General features: G+C 45.7%; 1 protein-coding gene across 1 annotated transcript in view; it reads left to right on the plus strand.

Annotated features, from left to right (window-relative positions):
• The first annotated feature begins 13,223 nt into the window (after positions 1-13,223).
• Positions 13,224-21,301, plus strand: part of FECH (ferrochelatase) — a 38,338-nt gene continuing 30,260 nt past the window's right edge. The window contains 2 exon segments of the mRNA XM_017890507.1: positions 13,224-13,455; positions 20,098-20,224. Of these exon segments, the coding sequence (XP_017745996.1) occupies positions 13,389-13,455; positions 20,098-20,224 (194 nt within the window). The 5' untranslated portion in view covers positions 13,224-13,388.

The raw sequence follows: 21,301 nt of genomic DNA on the forward strand, positions 1-21,301 counted from the left end.
AAAAAAAAAAAAAAAAAAAAAAAAAAAAAAAAAAAAAAAAAAAAGAAGAAATGAGGCATTTATAATCTATTCGGCCTGCATCTTTAAATAAAAAATGCTTGGAAGAATGTGAATGAGCTATAGATGACTTCAACTAGGCAATTCATTTTATCAGAATTTAAGTGAAGAGGTTAGGCTCAGCCTAAATTTTAATGGTGTAAACAGGTCGAGAGTTTTAAAATATTAAAGGAGAGCCAGGATAAGGTATGGATAAGGGAGTTAAGGTCGTGACCTCAGGCCGAGAGGCTGAGCACGGTGAGCAGCAAACCTCACAGGTGTGGACTTCACTCCTTCGCTGTGTAGTTACTACCCTAATCCAGGTGTCACAGATGCCATCCCGCGTTCCTTGGACAGCTCACAGACAACCCTACCCTCTCAGGACTCCGCAGCTCATGACTTTCTCCTTGAAACTCCCTGCTTTTCATACCAGAAACCCCCTTCACCTTTGGCACTTGTGTGACCTGCTCAGTTTTGGAGACAAACAGGAGGCTAATTCAATTGCTTAAGTATCAGCTTGCCTTCTTAAATGTTCTTCAGCCATTTCAGGCGACCCAATTTCCCACCTTGCCGTTCAGTCCCTGCCGTCTTGCTGCCTCGTAACAGTTCTTAAAAATGTTGTCCTTAATACGTAGAGTAGTTCAACTCTGTGAGGAAGCAATCTCGGCAGAACATTGGGGTCATTTGGGGACCTCGAAAATAATGGTGTTTGGGCCTTACCCCAGACCAGTTGAATCTGAATTTCAGAAATGGGACCAGGGTATTTTTTAAAAGCTTCCCCAGGGGAGGTTGTTGCACAGTGAGGTTGACAGTCGCCAGGTAACTTCCTCCTACTCCTAAGCTCAACCTTAAGCCTCTCTTATTGTTGCTGTAGGTTCTCTCTCGATTTCATATTAATCTCTGTAGTTGAAATGGGAACACTGAAGCAGGGCTGAGAAACTTTAAAGCTTGAATTTTGAACTGCCATAGAATCAGTATATTTCATCCAGCCCTTCTGGGAAAAAGGAAGGGATGTCATGATACACAAATACTGCAATTTCTAGTGTTTGGAAATTGCTGGTTAATGATTCAGTTTCCTTCTACCTTATGGATCGTAACTAACGTGATGATCAGGTGAGGAACATCTTTGAAGAGATTGATAAACTTGTTATGTGGGACAAAGACTAGTTTCTAGAGTCAAAGTCAAGTTTGATTGGATATAACTTGTCTTAGTACCCCAGCTTACTGAAATGGTGTTCAAAAGTTTTAGCTTTTTTTCAGTATTTACCTCCATATTTGAACAGACTTATATTACTTCATTGATTTTTCAGTTTTAGGCGTTATTTATTGCCCTTCTCTGGCATACGAGTATTTCATTTCTTCCTTTTCCTATCCCCACCATTCGTGTTCACCCTTCTCATCTCCCCAACTGTATTAGGCTGTTTTGGGGTTGCAGCTGGGTAATTTACAAAGAAAAGTGGTTTATTTTGGCTTACCGTTCTGCAGACTGTACAGGAAGCATGGTGTTGCCATCTGCTTCTGGTGAGGCCTCGGGAAACTTCCAATCATGGCAGAAGGTCAAGGGGGAGCCAGCATATCACATGATGAGAGGGAGCAAGAGATGGGGGAGGTGCCACACTCTTAAGCAACCAGATCTGCTGTGAACTCAGTGCAAGGACTCACATATCACTTCATGAGGAGCACCAAGCCATTCATGAGGGATCCATCCCCATGACCACCACCTCCCACCAGGCGCCCCCTCCGACACTGGAGATTACATTTCAATATGAGATCTGGAGGGGACAAACATTCAAACCGTGTCGTCATATTTCCAACTTAGTTAAATTATAATTTTGGTTGGGTGCGTAGTTCACAATAATTGCTTTTCTCTTTCTGCCCAACTTTTTATTTTCCCTGTAATAAAATTGTCTTATTTTTTTCTTTAATAATTCAATCACAGAAGATGTTTGCATATATTGGATTGTCTATCCGTCCTCTGGAGTCTGCTTGCTTTAATTTGAACGAGTTGCCCTCTAGGAACACAGTTGTCATCTTGGGATCTTTCATTACCATCCTGGGTGTTCCCTTTCCCTTTTTTCTTGTACTGGACATCCTGTTTTCCATGTTTCCTGTTTTTCTCAGTTTACACCCTCGTTGTGGTTGGGCACATCCTCTGGTAATTTTTTTTTTTTGAGATGAGGCCTGGCTCTGTTGCCCAGGCTGGAGTGCAGTGGCATGATTTTGGCTCACTGCAGTCTCCACCAACTGGGTTCAAATGATTCTTCTGCCTCAGCCTCCCAAGCTGGGATTACAGGCATCTGCCACCATGCCCAGCTTATTTGTGTGTTTTTAGTAGAGACGGGTTTCACCACGTTGGCCAGACTGGTCTCAAATTCCTGAACTCAGGTGATCTGCCTGCCTCAGTCTCCCAAAGTGCTGGGGTTACAGGCCTGGGCCACTGCTCCCGACTGTCCGGTAATTTTTGAGAAAGGGTTCATGAAAGGTAAATTCATTGAGACCTTGCTTGTCTAAAAATGTTTTAAATCTATCTTCACATACTCTCCATAAAGAATTGTAGGTTAGAAAACATTTTCCAGCGGGGTGCAATAACTCATACCTGTAATTACAGCACTTTGGGAGGCCAAGGTGGGAAGATCGCTTGAGGCCAGGTGTTTGAGACCCAGTCTCTTATTTTTTTTTGGGACAGAGTCTCACTGTGTCACCCAGACTGGAGGGCAGTGGCGTGATCTTGGCTCACTGCAACCTCCGCCTCCCAGGTTCAAGTGATTCTCATGTCTCAGCCTCTCAAGTAGCTGGAACTACAGTCACGAGTCACCATGCCTGGCTAATTTTTTGTATTTTTAGTAGAGATGGGATTTTGCCATGTTGGCCAGACTGGTGTGAGACCCAGTCTCTACAAAAAACTTAAAATATTAGCTGGGTGTGATGGTGCACGCACCTTTAATCCTAGTTACTTGGGAGGCTGAGGCAGGAGGATCTTTTGCCCTGAGGAGTTTGAGGCTATAGGGAGCCATGATTGTGTCACTGTACTCCAGCCTGGGTGACAGAGTGAGACCCTGTCTCTAAAAATAATAATAAAATTTTTCCTTCAGAATTTTGGAGTTTGGCTTTCTGGTGGTGGTATTGAGAATTCCTAAGCATTCTGATACATGGTCCTTTACATACGACCTGTCTATTCGGGAAGCTTAGTTCAATGTCTGATATTTCATGATGATATGTATTGAGACTATCCATTCTAATTGGCCCTTTCAATACAGAAAGTCGTGCCCTTCAGTTGTGAAAAAATTTCTTAAATTATTTCACCGAAGGTCTCCCCTCTTTTTTTGTTTTCTTTCTACAACTGCTATTTAGATATTAGACCTCCTCCTTTCAATTTTCTTTTTTTTTTCTTTTTTCTTTTTTTGAGACAAGTTATCACTCTGTCACTGAAGCTGGAGTGTAGTGGCATGATCATAGCTCACTGCAGCCTCGACCTCCCGGGCTCAAGTGATCCTGCCTCAGCCTCCTGGGTAGCTGGGACTATAGGTGCATGCCAGCACACTCAGCTGATTTTTTAAATTATCTGTAGAGATGGGGTCTCCCTATGTTGCCCAGGCTGGTCTTGAATGCCTGGCTTGAAGCAGTCTTCTCACCTTGGCCTCCCAAAGCGCTGGTATTACAGTGGGAGCCACCACACCTGGCCCTTATCTTTATTTTATTTTGACACAGAGTTTTGCTCTTGTTGCTTAGGCTGGAGTGCAGTGCAATGGCATGATCTCGACTCACTGCAACCTCTGCCTCCTGGGTTCAAACAATTCTGCCTCAGCCTCCCAGGTAGCTGGGACTACAGGCATATGGCACCATGCCCAGCTACTTTTCGTATTTTTTTAGTAGAGATGGGGCTTCACTGTGTCCGTCAGGCTGGTCTCAAAATCCTGACCTCAAGTGATCCATCTCCCAAAGTGCTGGGAATACAGGTGTGAACCACTGCGCCGGGCCATCTTCTTTATTAAGCTGCTAATTTGGGAAGTTTTCCTCAACTCTTCCCCAGTCCTTTGAGTATTTTATTTCTGTTAACCATAGTAAAAATATATTTTTCAAAATCCTTATTCTGGTTTCAGAAAGTTCTATCTCTAGTTTTTTTATCTAGGTTTTCTAGTTTTTTTACTGTATCATTCCAGTTTCCTCCATGTTGGGTTGCCTTTTTTTTTTTTTTTTTTTTTTTCTTGCTTTGTTTGATCTCTGGTTTTCCTGTTAGAGGCTTTCTTCAGATGGCAGGTGCTGCTTGGTTATCTGCTGATGATTCAGAGATAATTCAGGATAGGAGATGAAAATGTCCATTGGATGCTCCAGGCGTGTGAATAAATGTGAGACTTACTGTAAGCTATCTGCCCTAGGCGGGTTAGCAGGGGAGGCCCATGCCATTGTCTGTTAGGTCTTTCTTCTTAGGCTGGTTGGGTTTCCTGTGGAGGGAGAAAGAAGAGGGCTGGGTGTCTGCACCTTCAGTTAGTACAGTTCACTAAGCTGTTTTCTGTGGTCGCCCTGCTCTCAGCTGTACTTGGGATCTGCAGTCCATAGCCCTCTGTTACCTCTCCAGGAACCAAACATATAGTTGGCTTTGGGGGTTCGGGGGGAGCAGTCACCCCACTGCAGGGTGGGAATCTAGGCAATCTGCTGCTTTAACAGACTATTTTATTTATTTTATTTTATTTTTTTTGAGACAGGGTCTCCCTGTGTTTCCCAGGCTGGTCTCAAACTCCTGGGCTCAAGGGCTCCTCCTGTCTTAGCCTCCCAAAGTGCTAGGATTATAGGCGTGAGCCACCGTGCCCGGCCTGCTTTAACAGACTTTCAGTATATTTCATTCTAGCATCTCCTTTCATCGCTACTTCCAGTGGTACCTGCTACTGCCAGTCCTGAGCGCCCTAGTGTAATCTGGATGGTTCTTGTCTAAGGATGGCCAGCTTAGGATTCAATTTTCTTGGGTCTGCTAAAACATTTTAAGTATTTATTCATCTGCTGTCACTTTAAAAATTCTATTGTGGTTCACTTTTTCTTTTTTCCCATCCTTTTAGGTTTGTGCTTAAAACAAACAAAATATGAACCATCATGAACAAAATCCCTACTGTCATTTTAGTGGGGTTTTGGGGGGAGAGTGAAACTATACCCCTGTGTTCAAGCCCCATCTTTACCCAGAGGTCATTACTCTGTATTTGAAGACCAATCAAAAGGGAGTGGGCATAAATAAAAGGGAAGAAATGTTCAGTTATTAGCTATTAGGAGGGGAAAAATAGCAAGGAGAATGATGAATTCTCTGTAAATGGGAAAAAAGCAGTATATAACTCTGAAAGGTTGTAAGTGAAATTTAACTGGGTTATGGGAATGGGTAGATACCTATTTTTCTTTGACTATGTCTATTAAAAAAGAATTTCCTTAGTGCATTCAGGTTCACCGACAAATTTGAATTCATAATTGTCTTATAGCTTCCTACAGCGCCTCTAACAAATCCAAGACATTGGTGACAGGAACACCTGGGTGAGTGGTGAGAACTCCATAGGAGCTCTCTGACCCCTGCTTGCTTGCTTTTTTTTGTTTGAGACAGTCTTGCTCTGTTGCCCAGGCTGGAGTGCAGTGGTGTGATCTTGGCTCACTACAACCTCTGCCTCCTGGGTTCAAGTGATTCTCCTGCCTCAGCCTCCCTAGTAACTGGGATTACAGGCGTACACCACCATGCCAGGCTAATTTTTATATTTTTAGTAGACATGGGGTTTTGCCATGTTGACCAGGCTAGTCTTGGACTCCTGACCTTAAGTGATCCACCTGCCTCGGCCTCTCAAAGTGTGGGATAACAGGTGTGAGCCACCACGCCCGACCTTGTTTTCTGTCATCTTTTTCTCTTGTGAGATGCACGCTGAAGGTATGGAGCCAGCCCTGGCTTGGGAGCCAGACATACCTGGGTCCAAATACTGGCTCTTCCCCTTGCTAACTGGATTCAGGCAAGTCAAGGGACCTCTGTGACTCTGTTATCCTCATCTGTAAAATAGGGTGGTACCTTCTCTTTATAAGCCAGTTGCAGTGATTCAATGTCTGGCACTTAGTAAATGGAAGCCATTACAGTTATTGTGACTCCTTTTCCAACAGGCTAAATGTGTGTGTGACCCAGAAGCCTGTCTTAACTTTCCTTGTTGCAGCTGCTTTAGTCTGTGGCATACAGGACCCAGCCCAGACCTTGACCCTGGCTCACCAGGCTCCCTGTGAGCTGACCCCTGCCCACCTCCAGGACTCAGTACTCGCCTCGCTAAATCCTTCAGATAGTCCCCTGCTGCTGACCAACCAGCAGCTGCAGAACACATCTTGCTGTCACAGTGCTTGCTGTTCTCCTGACTTGCAAGGCTTGTCCCCTAGCAGCTGCCCCCTCTTTCTAGAAATTGATGCGGGGCACCAGCAGCCTCTCCCTCGGGGCTGTCCTGACAGCCCTGCCCCTCACCTCCCGCTGCTGTATGGAACCCAGAACAGACCTCTATACCTTTTATTTCTCTTTGTTTAGATAGCTGCTTCTCTGCTGGTGTATAAGCTGCTTATGGGCAGTGGTGGGCTATGCAAGGCACATAGCAGGCTGTGAAAAAATGATGAATGAATGGCTGGCTTCAATCATTATTGCTATATCGATGACCACTAAAAGGTTTTTAAAAAATTTGGCTGGGCACAGTGGTTCAGGTCTGTAATCCCAGCACTTTGGGAGGCCGAGAAGGGTGGATCACTTGAGGTCAGGAGTTTGAGACCAGCCTGACTAATGTGGTGAAACCCTGTCTCTACTAAAAATGCAAAAAATAAGCTGGGTGTGATGGGAGGCGCCTGTAATCCCAGCTACTCAGGAGGCTGAGGCAGGAGAATTGCTTGAACCTGTGAGGCGGAGGTTGCAGTGAGCCGAGATTGTGCCACTGCACTCTATCCTGGGTAATATAAGCAAAACTCTGTCTCAAAAAAAAAAAAAAACTGTACCTCTTTTTCTTTTCTGTCTCCTGCAGCATAAATATATGTTAGAAACAAAACAAAATGAGAACAGCAATGACAAAGAGCCCTCAGCTTTGTCTCACACCAGCGCTGCTGCTAACTAATGTGTTTCTCTTTTTCGGCCTCCTTAAGGCCAGAAACCTTGGAGTTACTTGATTCCAGCCTGTTTCTTATCTTAATATGTCATAACCTGTGCCCATCCTCTCAACTTCTCCATACCTTTTTTTAAATTAAATTTTAAAATTATTTTAATTAAAATTTTAAATGTATTTTTTGAGACAGGGTCCTACTCTGCTGCTCAGACTGGAGTGCAGGTGGCATGATCACTGCTCATTGCAGCCTTGGCCTCCCCGGCTCAAGCAGTCCTCCTGCCTCAGCCTCCTGAGTAGCTAGGACTACAGGTGCACACCACCATGCCCAGCTAATCTTTGTAATTTTTGTAGAGATGGGGTTTTGCCATGTTGCCGAAGCTGGTCTTAAATTCCTGGGCTCAAGTGATCCTCCCGCCTCAGCCTACAAAGTGCTAGGATTACAGGCGTGAGCCACTGGGCCTGGCCTTCTCCATACCTTTTGCCCCTCTGCCATCTTTACTTCCATTGCCACTCTGCTCAATACTTCGATCCTCACCTGTGGCCACTCTGTCCAGTTCGGTCTCCCTGCCTGGCCCCTGTTACATCCTGTGACCCACACCCTGCTTGCTCAGTATTCTCCTCTGCCACAGCCCTAAGCAGCTGCTCACCTCCCTGACTGTCACAGCTCTCGATGCCTCTGTTGGCCTATGAAGGGCCAAGCCCTCAGTGCATTCAGGCTGGTCCTTTTGCCTTTTCTCCTAGTGCTCGCCATACACCGTGCTGTGGCCAAGTGAAGGTCTTGCTCCTGGTTCTCATGTGCTCTTCCACCTTCGTGCTGTCTCTGCACATTCAGCCCATCTCAGTCCTCTTATTGTAAGTTCTGATGCCTCCTCGATGGAAAGCCTTCCTTCATTTTCTCAGCCTGAAACCCTCTCTCACTTTTATCAGGGAAACTTCTGCCCACCTCTTGTTACCGCATTATAAACAGATTTACTTAGATACATCTATTTGCCCTCAAAATCCTAGGTGAGAAAGGAACATCTCTGGGCATCAGAATTGGAGAGGAGGGGCTAGAGAGAATCTCAAAGTCAGAGCTGTTAGGTTAGGAATGGGGGCTCCTGGGAGAATTGAGCCCAGCCGGATTTAAAAAAAGAAAAGTTTCATTGAAGTATAGCATTTATACAGAAAAAGGCATACATCATAAGCATGCAACTCCCTGAGTTTTCACAGTGAACACATCACGTGCCCAGCTCCTAGAATGCCCATGCAGCCATAGGAAGGTGGAGCTAGAACCAGACCCCTCCGTGAAGCAGGGCTGCAGAGGCCCGGCACTTCTGTGAAAAGTAATGCAGAAAATTGGCCCTCTAGCCCAGAGAAGCACAAGGAAGCCTGCTATCTTCTCAGGGCTCTGGGGATTGCTTCTCCCTGGCTGTGAATTTATACACCTGCAGGGAAGAGGACAACCAAGTTGAGATATTCACACAAACTCGGTCTAAGACTGGTGGGACCGCTGGGTCGTGGAAGAAGCAAATCAGAAAGGCCCCTTAGGGACCCTTCCACCACCCAGGAAGCAGAGAACTCTGGAAAAAACACTCAGTATGGATGAGCTAAAAACAAAACAAACAAACAAAAAACAATGGGCACTTCTTTTTTTTTTAGACAGAGTTTCGCTTTTGTTGCCCAGGCTGGAGTGCAACAGCACAATCTCGGCTCTCTGCAACCTCCGCCTCCCGGGTTCAAGTGATTGTCCTGTCCCAGCCTCCTGTGTAGCTGGATTACAGGCATGTGCCACCATGCCCGGCTAATTTTGTATTTTTAGTAGAGACAGGTTTCTCTATGTTGCTCAGGCTGGTCTCAAACTCCCAACCTCAGGTGATCCGCCCGCTTCAGCCTCCCAAAGTGCTGGGATTACAGGTGTGAGCCACCGCACCCGGCCACGATGGGCACATTTAGTCATGCAGTATAAGTGAAGACTGGCTCAGAAACTTCAGTTTATTCCCCATACTGAAGGCAAAGTGAACCTTCTAAAACATAAGCACGTATCACTCTGCTAAATGGAGGTCACTCAGAAGACACAATTTTTCATTACCTACAAAGTTCTACATCAATCTGCCCTGGTTCCCCTACTTCCCAGCCCCCTACTCAAGCCATGTGGCCTCCCTGCTGTTCCTTGATAGCCTCGTTATGGGGCTGAGTTGTGTTCTGCCAACAGACATGTTGACATCCTAGCCCCCAGGAACCTGTAAACATGAACTTATTTGGAAACAGGGCCTTTGCAGACGCAGTCAAGACAAGGTTATTAGGGTAGGCCTTTAATCCAAAATGACTGGCGTCCTTCCAAGCGGAGAAGACAGCTTGTGACTGCAGAGGCAGAGGTTGGAGTGCTGCATCTACAAGCTGAGGAATGTCAAGGATTTTTGCCACCACCACGAGCTAAAAAAGGCAAGGAAGGATTCTCCCTTACAGGTTTCAGAGGGAGCATAGCCCTGCTGACACCCTGATTTTGCATTTCTAGCCTTTAAAACTGGAAGACAACACATTTGTGGTATTTTGTTCCAGCAGCCGTAGGAAATGAATACAAGCCTCAAATGTGTTCCAGCACTTGCTGGTCTCTCTTGCTTGCAAACCCTTCCTCAGACAACGCCCTCATTCCCTGCAGGTCCCTGCTGAAATGCCACCTTTGCAGACAGGCTGGTCCTGACTACACTACTGACCTGAGCAGTTGCAGCTTCTCTCCCTTCCTCCCCCTCCTTTAGCTTTCTCCACAGACCCTAGCCATACCTGACAATATGTTATATGTCTTTCCTCTTTGTTGTAAAACAATCATCTGCCTTGCCTTCTAGAAGGTACGTTCCATGACAGTAGAGACCGTCCGGTTCATTGCTGCACACCCATTGCCTGCCACGTGCCTGACATAGAATGGAGTCTCCCATACATTTGTTTCATAAGCGAATGAGCTGTTTGAGAATGTTGTTTAATTGTTTTCCTTTTCACTCTTTTATCCTCCACATGACCTAATGTTTTGCTCATGGTAAGACAGTCAGGAAATATGGGCAGATGGATTAATAAACCTGTCACCACCACTGGGCTGAAGGCTTGCGTGGTGAAGAGGGGCAAGTCAAAACGCGTGGCATGTTGGCCTGGATTTGGTGGCCTTTTTGTTGTAAAATGATTCTAGGGACAATCGATCAGATTTCTCTGAGTAATCATTATAGCTTACCATTTGTCACATGCAGCCATGTTTCTCTTGCCCTGAATCCCTCCTGATTCTTCCCTTCCCCAGTTCTTTTTCTGATTAAGGAATCAGAGTTGAATAATCTAAATTTAGTTTGTGTAGCTCAGAAGTGCCAATCATGGCAAATAATGAATGAAGAGATTTCTCACCCTTTTCCCTGAAGCACTGAGCTGAAACCAACAAATTCATTTTATTTAGGATCACAGGCTGCACTCAAAGTGGTGTCTGTGACAGGTGAGTGCTTTATTCACTAATGAAGTCACCAGGCCCCAGACAAACCCTCTCCCTCCTGGTTGGGGTGCTCCTTATCTCTGTTAGCCCAGACACTGTGCCTTTTTAGCCTTCTGTTTGCTAATGGAATTGGTGTGTAATTTTGTTAAAAATATGTTGTTAGAAAAAATTCATATTATATATGTCATATGGTTCTGCAAATTTCTTTAGCCTTTCAAGGGCTTTTCTGGTAAGCCTGTATTTAGAGTTCACAATTTCTGGGTTAAGGACTGTTTTCTACCAGTTTTGAAAAGGACCAACATAAAGCACATTTTATCTGCTTTCACTGCATAAGAACATAAAAATTTACTTACTGGAGAGCTGTTATATTCAATGTTTGTAAGAAATAAGCCATAGATTTGGAATAACAATTGTTATGGTACTCTCTGTTGGGGAAAAAGGAGGAAGTTCTGTTTTCAGTTATTACCTATGAGTTCTTCATATGTGCCACCAGGAGGTTTTATACATGAGGAATCTTTAATGAGTTTTTAAAAGTCATAAAGGCACCTGTAATCCCAGCTACTCGGGGGGCTGAGGCAGGAGAATCACTTGAACGTAGTAGGCAGAGGTTGCAGTGAGCCGAGATCACGCCATTGCACTCCAGCCTGAGCAACAGGGTGAGACTCCCTCTCAAAAAAAAAAAAATAATAATAATAATTAATGAAAAAATAAAAAATGGAAGTCAGTAAAAATGAAAGTATAAGATGTGAATAAAAGAAATGAAATGATGCTGATTCATTAAAATATTTAATAAAGTATGTTTTGCTAGTTCCTTTATCATTTCTGGACAGAAACAAATTTAACCTGCACCAGCCATTGATTTTGTACTGGTGAGACTTGGCATCTTTACGCCTTGTCACTAATCATCAGCGTTTGCCTGGGAGGGACCAGAAGCCCCCTTATCTGCACCCAGCAGGAGGGGCCCAGCACCCTGGATGGAAGGGATGACTTCTCCAGGGCCTCCCAGAGGGGACAAGAAGAGCCTTCATAGCTCAGACGTCTAACACCCCTGGCCATTTTATTCTCTGGCCTTGTCTACACTTCTGGCAACACACTATTGCAATATGAGAAGCCTTTTAATTTAGTTTCTTTAGAAGAAATGGGTTCAGGCCGCGCACAGTGACTCACGCCTGTAATCTCAGCACTTTGGGAGGCCGAGGTGGGTGGATCACCTGAGGTCAGCAGTTCAAGACCAGCCTGACCAACATGGCAAAACTCTGTCTCTACTAGAAATACAAAACAAACAAACAACAACAACAACAAAAATGGGTTCAGATTGTAAGTAGAGAAGTATATTATCCATGAAGATTACATCTTTAAAGGGCAACTTAAGAAGACTATAATTTTTGTTATGAGGGTAGAGAATTCGCTACACATATAAGGAAGGTGAGTTGATACCTGGATCAGGTTTTACTGTGCTTTTCTCAGGACATCCGCTTGGATATGAAGATCAAGTAGGTAATATGAAAGGCTATCCATTTAATTTGACAGTTTGCATTGGCCTTATAACCATCAGGAGGACCAACTTGAATAAGAAATAAACTAATTCCATCAGTAGCACATATTTAAGCTACAGAAAACTGGGTTTCAGCTGAATCTAGACTCCATCTTCCCTGAATGTTCCATATGGCTTGCCACCTTCGCTCAAATGTGTATAAGGCCTTTGCTGGAATGTGTGTGAACTCTGACCCACCTGCTTCAAATTGCATTAGTCCCTTCCCCCACGCTACCCCATCTCTTTTAGCTTGCTTCATTCTTCTTTTGTCCTGAGAAGGAAAAAGAAGAGGGGAGGCTGTGGAAGGGCTCCATCATTCAAAATACTACATATTGTGATTAATTTCTGTGTCTCCTCTAACCCCATGTAAACCCCCGTCTGCTCTATTCACTACTGTTTTCCCAATGCACATAGTATGTGCTCAATATTTGTTCAATGAATACCGATGCCTGAGACCTTTCTGTACCAAGGGCTGGTTTCCTACTCCACAATGCATTGAACATATATGGGCAGGGTGGGCTGGCGGAGGTGTAGGAATGAAATGTGCACCTGTTCCTCCCTGTGGTCTCAGTGTGCGACCTTAGGGGCAGGGCAGGTGGTTAAACTGGGAAGGTGCGCGGATATGATACAGACAAACCTCATCATACCGTCCCTCCAAGAAATGCACTTGCCAGGCTGGCCTTCAGTTTTCCTAATGCTCTTCTGTGAGTCTCACCTGTCAAATTCTGCTACACAGAGAGGGTGCAGATAAACTGAATAATCCCTTTTTCTATTCTGAAAATAAAGCAAAACAAAACAGGATTTGCACACGTGTGCTGTGACTAGGCAGGAAAACTGGAGAACTGAGGCAAAAGCATCCTTATATCTAAATAATAGTAAAGGAAACGTCAAAAAAAGTTATTTGCTGAGTCATGGCTGAGGATCCTGAGTTGGCTAGCTTGGCAGATGCAACCAGGGCACCCGTCCAGCGCAAATACGAGTCCAGCAGGTTTTGCAGTGACCTGCGATGGTGGTGGGGAGTGGGCTTCTAGCTCAGCCTCCAGGCCCATTTTCACGCAGGGAGCAGCGCCCAGCTGGGGCGGGCTCTCCGCGAGGGGCGTGTCCCCGCCTGGCCTCGCCTCTGAGGCCCCGCCCCGGCCCGGCAGCGAATGAAGGGGCGCGCCGGGAGGGCGCGAGGTCAGGGGGTTGGGGACGCGCGTGGGGAGCGCTGCCCCGCTCGGCCGCTGCTGGGCGGACACCTGGGCGCGCCAACGCAGGAGGAGGCCGGACTCGGGCCGAGGCTGCCCGGGCAATGCCTTCACTCGGCGCAAACATGGCTGCGGCCCTGCGCGCCGCGGGCGTCCTGCTCCGCGATCCGCGTAAGTGGGTCTGTCGCGGCGGCCGCCAGGGCCAGGGTCCCTGAGACGGCGTAGGCAGAGCGGGCAGCTGGCGCCGGGGCCCTCGCGCCCGGGGGATTTCGGGATCGGCCGTGGGGGCGCTGCGAGCAACCGGGCGAGGGGCTTTGCGGAGAAGGGAGGGGTGAGGGCAGCACTCAGGGCTCAGGGGGCCGCAGGGAGGGCGCCTGGATCCAGGAGGCGCAGGTTCAAGTCCCATCGGTCGGCTGGGTGGCTTGGAGCCGTGGCTGGAATTTCCTAGAGCCTTGGTTATTGTCACTTGTAATAACCAGACCAGGGAAGGTATGTTATGGGCCTGCCGTAGAGGACAGTAAGGAAGGCATCGTCATCATCACCACCATGGACATCTGCTCTGCATTTCCTTCCCTGCTGAGGAAAGCCCATGGCCCTTGGTCCCTCTATGCCCACTTCTCCTTGGCAGCAGGACCCACCGTGGGGCAGCCTGGGCCGGTGTTTTCTAGAGATATTTGGAGAACATGTGAGACCCAGGAACAGCCTCCCATGTTTCTGATGCAAACCGTGAATAGGTTGTGACCACAGGATGAGCTGATGGGACTGTGGGTCTCACCCACCTGGCTGGGACAGCATTTCCAACCGTGACACCTTGAACAAGGCACCTAACTTCGCCAGAGCTTTGGTAAATGTACATTGAAATCCTAATTTTTTTAAGGCTTGCCTTGAACATGAACACCTTGCCTGGCACACAGTAGGTACACAGGCATCTTCAAAATGTCTAGCCATTCATGTAGAAGGCTGCCACAAATAAGATGCTTATTTAACGCATCATCTGAACGGTGACTGGACACAGACCGGACATATTTTTCTAGGAAGTTCATCAGTCTGACACCGACTTGGAGTGGAGAGAATCCCCTCTAAACCTCCATATCTCATTAGAGGTGGCTTTGTTAGGAACATAATAAGGACCCGGTGTACAATAAGGCTAGCTCACTAAAGGCACTGGGGGACAAAGGACATTGTTTTTTAAGAAGAGGCAGCACAGTGCCAGTCGTGGGGCTGAAAGAAGTATTGAACTAATCTTTTCTTTCATTGACCTTTCCTGTGGCAAATGAAGTCTGACAGGCCTTAGATTTGAGGTCATGGAACAATACGTGAACTTTAAATTATTTGTAGTCTAGATTAAAAGTGGAAGGATTCAAAAACTCTAGCAGAAGTAGGTTTGGAGTCTATTTGTGTTACAGACTTTGATTTGAAGGTGTAGTTATAATCATCATTTTGGTTGATAGGAAAAAATCAACTTCTGTGTGAGAAAACATTGAGGAGTATTTCTGAAAATGAGTTCTGACAGTAAAAGTGGAAAAGCAAAGTTTTATACTTTATGTGTCTAGCGTATTACAGAATTAATAAGCTTCCTGGGGTGGGCCATATATTATCTGTCTGTCTGTTTAGCTATCTATATGAATTATTTTTTTTCTTGGTGCCTTTTTCTTTCCAAACTTTAAACGTGTTTTGTTTTGTTTTGTTTTGTTTTTTAAGAGATGGAGTGTTGCTCTGTCGTCCAGGCTGGTATACAGTGATGCCATCATAGTTCACTGCAGCCTTGAAATCCTGGGATCAAGTGATCCTCCCACCTCAGCCTCCCTGGTAGCTGGGATTACAGGCATGATCTGGTGTGCCTGGCCTTCCAAACTTTTTTTTTTTTTTCGCTGAGCATATATTGTCTTATGTAATTAGAAAAAAAATTCTAGGATAATAAGAGTTTTAGGGTTTACATAAAAGACATTAGAACATTTTGGCTCCATATCAGCAGCTAACCAATATTTTGAAGCACCCACTATGTTTATTGATAGTTACAATATAGAACCTTATTTCTGTTGTTAATTTTAAAAAAGGGGCAATTTTTTTTTTTTTTTTTTTTTGAGACGGAGTCTTGCTGTGCTGCCCAGGCTGGAGTACAGTGGCCGGCTCTCAGCTCACTGCAAGCTCCGCCTCCCGGGTTCACGCCATTCTCCTGTCTCAGCCTCCCGAGTAGCTGGGACTACAGGCGCCCGCCTCGTCGCCCGGCTAGTTTTTTGTATTTTTTAGTAGAGACGGGGTTTCACCGTATTAGCCAGGATGGTCTCGATCTCCTGACCTCATGATCCGCCCGTCTCGGCCTCCCAAAGTGCTGGGATTACAGGCTTGAGCCACCGCGCCCGGCAAAATGGTGCATATTTTATAAGTACTTTTGAAGTAATCTTCATCTCCTGTGTGATAGAAAAGGGCCATCACAGATTTCAGTACTTGTGTACCTCGCCTTTTACTCTCTTCTGCCTCACCTGCAAGGATCCAAAGTGTTAATTTGGTTTTGAAGAACCACTTGATACTTATTAACTTACGAACTTCTTAAGTCATGGGTATACTTTTGAATGATCACCTATTGGATTTGTCCAGGAATTATGAAGTTTGTTTTTTGAGAGAAGTTTTTTTTTTTTTTTTTGAGACCGGGGCTCACTCTGTTGTCTAGGCTGGTCTTGAACTCCTGAGCTCAAGTGAGCCTCCTGCCTCAACCTTCCAAGTAGCTGTGACTACAGGTGTTCACCACTGCAGGAGTTATGAAGTTTTTTTTTTTTTTTTTTCTTTTTTTTTTTCTTGAGATGGAGTCTGGCTCTGTGGACAGGCTGGAGTACAGTGGCGTGATTTCGGCTCACTGCAGCCTCTGCCTCCCAGGTTCAAGGGATTCTCCTGCCTCAGTCTCCCAAGTAGTTGGGACTACAGGTGCGCGCCACCACACCCGGCTAATTTTTTGTATTTTTAGTAGAGATGGGTTTCACTGTGTTAGCCAGGATGGTCTCAATCTCCTGACCTGTAATCTGCCCGCCTCGGCCTCCCAAAGTGCTGGGATTACAGGCGTGAGCCGCTGCACCTGGTGAAGTTTTGTTTTCTTATGTCATCTTCTGTTTTGCTGCTTAGCTCTTGGTTTGATCATTTTTATTGTTTGTAGGCTTTCTTTTCTTTTTTTTTTTCTTTTGTAGGCTTTCTTTTTTTCTTTTTTTTAATAAAAAAAAAAAAATGGAGATAGGGTCTCTTCACATGGCCCAGGCTAGTCTCAAACTCCTGGGCCCAAGCAGTGCCCCCGCCTCAGCCTCCCAAAGTGCTGGGATTAGAGGTGTGAGCCCCCATGCCCGGCCTGTTTGTAGGCCTTCTAAAGGTAGAACAGCTATCCATGTAAGGAGGAGGGGCAGAATTACTTGGTCTTAGCTCATAAATGGGCAAGTCTGTACTATTGGATATTCTTCACCCCTTTGCTTAACCACATGCAGTGTGGCAAGGCATTGCTGTTGGGGCTGGACATATTTTTCCCTCTTATCTTCACAGAAGCCCTGCAGAAGTAGCCTTATCGCTATTTTGCAGATGAGAAAAGTGAGACTCGCAGCATCTCAGTGAGTTGCCCAGGCCCAGCCATACAGCCTCTTGGTCCTGTGTGGGATTTCTGCCCAGATCTCTCTGGTTTCCGAACACGTACTCTCTACGCCATGCAATGCTGCCTGTGCCATCAGATTCTCTTCAACTGTGAGCTGAGTCTTTTCCAGAGTCTCAGTTGGCCCTTTGAATGTTTGCTTTAAACTCCTTTAGCATGGACAAATGCTAATTGTTTGGTAGGAGACACTCTTCATTTCTCTAGAATCTTCAGATCATTAGGAGAGAGGAGTGTTTTAGATGAGTCCTTGAAGGGTGAGTGTATTAACTCACCTGAGTGGAAAGGGTCCCTTGGTAGCAATATCATTCTCCTCTCTGAGAATCTGGTGAACCATGGAGAAAATAATTTTGCAAGTAGGACATGGTAATAGTTAAGCTGCTTGAAAAGCTATTAGCTCCCAGATTTTACTAGGAAATCCTCATCTACTAGTTGGAAAATCTAGTCCCTCACCACCGCTTCCTTCTTTTTTTTTTTTTTTTTTTTTTTGAGACGGAGTCCTGCTCTGTCACCCAGGCTGGAGTGTAGTGGTGCGATCTCAGCTCACTGCAAGCTCTTGCCTCCTGGGTTCATGCCATTCTCCTGCCTCAGCCTCCCGAGTAGCTGGGACTACAGGCACCTGCCACCATGCCAAGCTAATTTTTTTTTTTTTTTTGTATTTTTAGTAGAGACAGGGTTTCACTGTGTTAGCCAGGATGGTCTCAATCTCCTGGCCTTGTGATCCACTCGCCTCGGCCTCCCAAAGTGCTGGATTACAGGTGTGAGCCACTGTGCCCGGCCTTTCTTTTTTTTTTTTAACTCCTTAATTTTTTTGTAGAAACGAGGGTCTTGCTATGTTGTGCAAGTTGCCCCCAAATGGCTGGGCTCAAGCGATCCTCCCACCTCAGCCTCCCAAAGTGCTGGGATTACAGGTGTGAGGCACCACACCTGGAACTCCTTCCTTTTTTTAGGTTTGAAGGAGGAAATGTCATTTTATTACAGGTGGAGTACCCCTTATCCTGAATGCTTGGGACCAGAGGTGTTTTGGATTTCAGATTTTTTTAGGTTTTGGAATATACTTACCAATCGAGCATTCCAAATCTGAAAATCTAAAATTCAAAATGCTCCAATGAGCATTTTCTTTGAGTGTCATGTCAGCGCTCAAAAAGTTTCGGGTTTTGGAGCATTTTGAATTTTGGATTTTCACATATGGGATGCTAAACTTGTACCAGCAGTCAAATTGTGGAATGCTAAGGTTTTGTTCTCATATCCCATGGAATCTGATACAGTCTCACTCATATAAGGAATTAGGGACATTACAGCATGATTAGGAACCTGGTTAAATCCCATGATGATGTTCAGAATTAAACTTATGTAAAAAAGGAGATGTGAGTTGGTTTGAGCCTTGGAATTTCTTTCTTTTTTTTTTTAAACACTAACTCAAACCAGATGGAATTGAACTTCTTTATGGAATCTTTGCACTTCCACTTTGAGTTGGTAAAGATTATTCAGCATAAGCTCACATAATTGGCTCTGCTGGGAATGTGCACAATCTGGATAGTTGGAAATCTAATGGCCTGGAGATATCATTCTCTTCTATTTTACAGACATGGTAGGTGATAACATCAGAGCAGGTATAGTTCCCATTCTCTAGAAACTGACAATTGAAACTAACGCCAGCACTAATCACATGGTGGATGCTGCAGAGCGCTTCACTCCTCTGCTCTCCTCCTTACAAGAATCCCTGTAGCAAGGTGTCTTTTTACAGATGGGGACACTCAGGCTCAGGAAGACCTGGCCCCAGGTCACATTGCTAGTAAGTGGCAGAGCTGAATTCAGAGTCAGAGCTGCTTGACCCACAGCCTAAATTCCTCCTCAGGGCACCTTTGCCTGTTAGGAGGAGGAGGGCAGAAGGAGACTGACGGCAAGCTGATTTATAACCGACGGGTTTGAGAATGGGGAAGAGGTCATGTGCATAGCACCAGGCGCCATAGTAACCGCCCTCTCACATGGCCGTCTTCAGTACATCCTCTATGGCTTCAGTTTCATTTCCCTGGATGTTTAAGGACCAGTACTCTTCATATGACAGCTGAGTATGGCACATGGACTCCTCAATTCAGGTGGGTTCTTCAGGCCCACTGCCACCTCCTGTGGGGCCCAGGACAAGGGTATACTTGAAGGCACATATATGGTATGTGGGATATCGCAAGCTACCAAACTGGGAAATATGTTCTGTCCTCCTACATTGACAAATAGACCTTGATCACGACCTGGAAGGGTGAGCTCTTGAACTCTCTGAGCTCCTGCAGAAATGTAGAGGCCTTTGGAGAGTTGCCTCTGATTCATACACTTTCCTGCTTCTCTTCCTGCTGCCAGCTCTTTCTGGCCTTGTGAGGAGTCTCGCCCACGGCTTGGATGGATTCTCTGGTCTGCATGCCCGGTTCCACTCTTGCTCCTGCAAACGGCTATCCCTTGGCCACCATTCAGGTCAAGACTTGCTACACTGATGGCACAACCTCCCTCAGGAGGATGGATCCAGAAAAGATGCCTGCACCGACCCTGGGAGTGGGTGTGGAGGTTGGGGGACAGGGAATCCTGGGGTGCTGGGAGCCTGGTCTGGTACGTGGGATGTGGACTCCTGGCAGGGCATGTCTCCTTGGTGGTAGAGACTGCATACCCCGCGGGGTGGGGTGCAGTGGGAGGAGGGCTAGAACAGGCCCTAGGAAGCAGAGGCCCCTTGTCAAGGTTCAAGGGCAGTTCTGGGTCCTCAGCACCAGTACTTTCCGAAGAACTGCAGCTATTTGAAAACTGGCCCAGTTACCACTCCTGAAATTGGCGGCTTTTCACCTTTTCTGCAGCCCCTTGTCCTTCCACAGGAGCAGCACGCTACTGTCAGTCATGTTGGTCTCAGGCAGGGCTTCTTGTGAGGGATTGTATCAACATCTGCAGCCGAGGTGGGGAGAGGAGGTGTGTGTAGTTTCTAAAATGCTTCCCCGCAGGCTCTCATCGGCCATCCTAGGGGAGCGACCCTCCACCTCATCCCCTTGGACAGGCCTTAAGTGCCTTTACCTGCCTGCAGAGAAATGCTAGGAAAATCATTTCTGCCATCGCATCTCTTTAAATTTTAAATCCAGGAATTATGCTCTGAGGACCTCTTCAGAAGAAATTACTTTCCAGCTAGATTTCATGCAAGCACTTTAATTTTGTCACAGTGGCATCCAGCAGCTGGAGGGTCTGTCAGCCATGGAGGTGGAAGTCAGGTGCAGCTGCAGCAGCCGTCGCCACAGAAACAGCCCAGCATGCCCAGCATGCCAAACCTCAAGTTCAGCCGCAGAAGAGGTATGAGTCTAACATCAGATGCAAATAAGGATTTCTCTTTATCGATGCAGACACCAGTAGACCCAAGCTGCCTAGGAGGAAAGGTGCTGGGAAAAGCCAGTGTGGAAGGAGCGGTGTGCTATTTTCTTGGCTTCCTAGCAGATTTTACACCCTCCTTCCCCACTGGATCTTTCCCCGCAACAGGGCTATTGTTAAAAGACACAGTTGAGTACAAACAGTCTGCAAATTGTGTTAAGAATTTGGTTCTGGAATATGTCACATAACACAAATTATATATGCTGGAAATGTATTTATGAACCTAACATAATTATGCCTATGAAATGTATGTTCTGTACAGGATAACGAATAACTGATCTACCAAGAATTTCTATAGGAAACTAGAGTATTGTTGAACATAATTATAAAGGAAGTAATATGATTTATCATCTATTAAAGAAGTGAAGTACTCATTTCATACCTCACCTCTTCTGTTGCTGGTGGCTGGCAGCAGGCATGGTATTGTTGCAAGGGTCCTCTTTAGTAGCAGAAGTCACAACTGCTCCCAAGTCTTCCTCCGTACAGAGTCAACAGAAGACTCTATAAAGGGAAGTTATCAAGATGAGTACGTAGAAACAGCACCCTTTAATATCAGGCAGAGTAAGATAAAGCAGCTAGGACCTATTTAACTCCATGACCTTTCTCCTAGATCACACATTGTTTGATGAAAATTATACAAGTATGAGTGTGTGTGTGTGTGTATATATATATATATATATATATATATACTTTTTTATTTTTTTGAGAGAGTCTCACTCTGTCACCTAGGCTGGAGTGCAGTGGCACAATCTCAGCTCACTGCAACCTCCACCTCCTGGGTTCAAGCAATTCTCATGTCTCAGCCTCCTGAGTAGCGGGGATTACAGGCACACACCACCATACCCGGCTAATTTTTGTATTTTTTGTAGAGATGGGAATTCACTATGTTGGCCAGGCTGGTCTCGAACTTCTGACTTCAAGTGATCCGCCCACCTCGGCCTTCCAAAGTGCTGGGATTACAGGCATGAGCCACCACACCCAGTCATATATATATATATATAT

The sequence above is a fragment of the Rhinopithecus bieti genome, unplaced genomic scaffold, assembly GCF_001698545.2.
Source record: "Rhinopithecus bieti isolate Rb0 unplaced genomic scaffold, ASM169854v2 scaffold_17861, whole genome shotgun sequence".
Classification (NCBI taxonomy): Eukaryota; Metazoa; Chordata; class Mammalia; order Primates; family Cercopithecidae; genus Rhinopithecus; species Rhinopithecus bieti.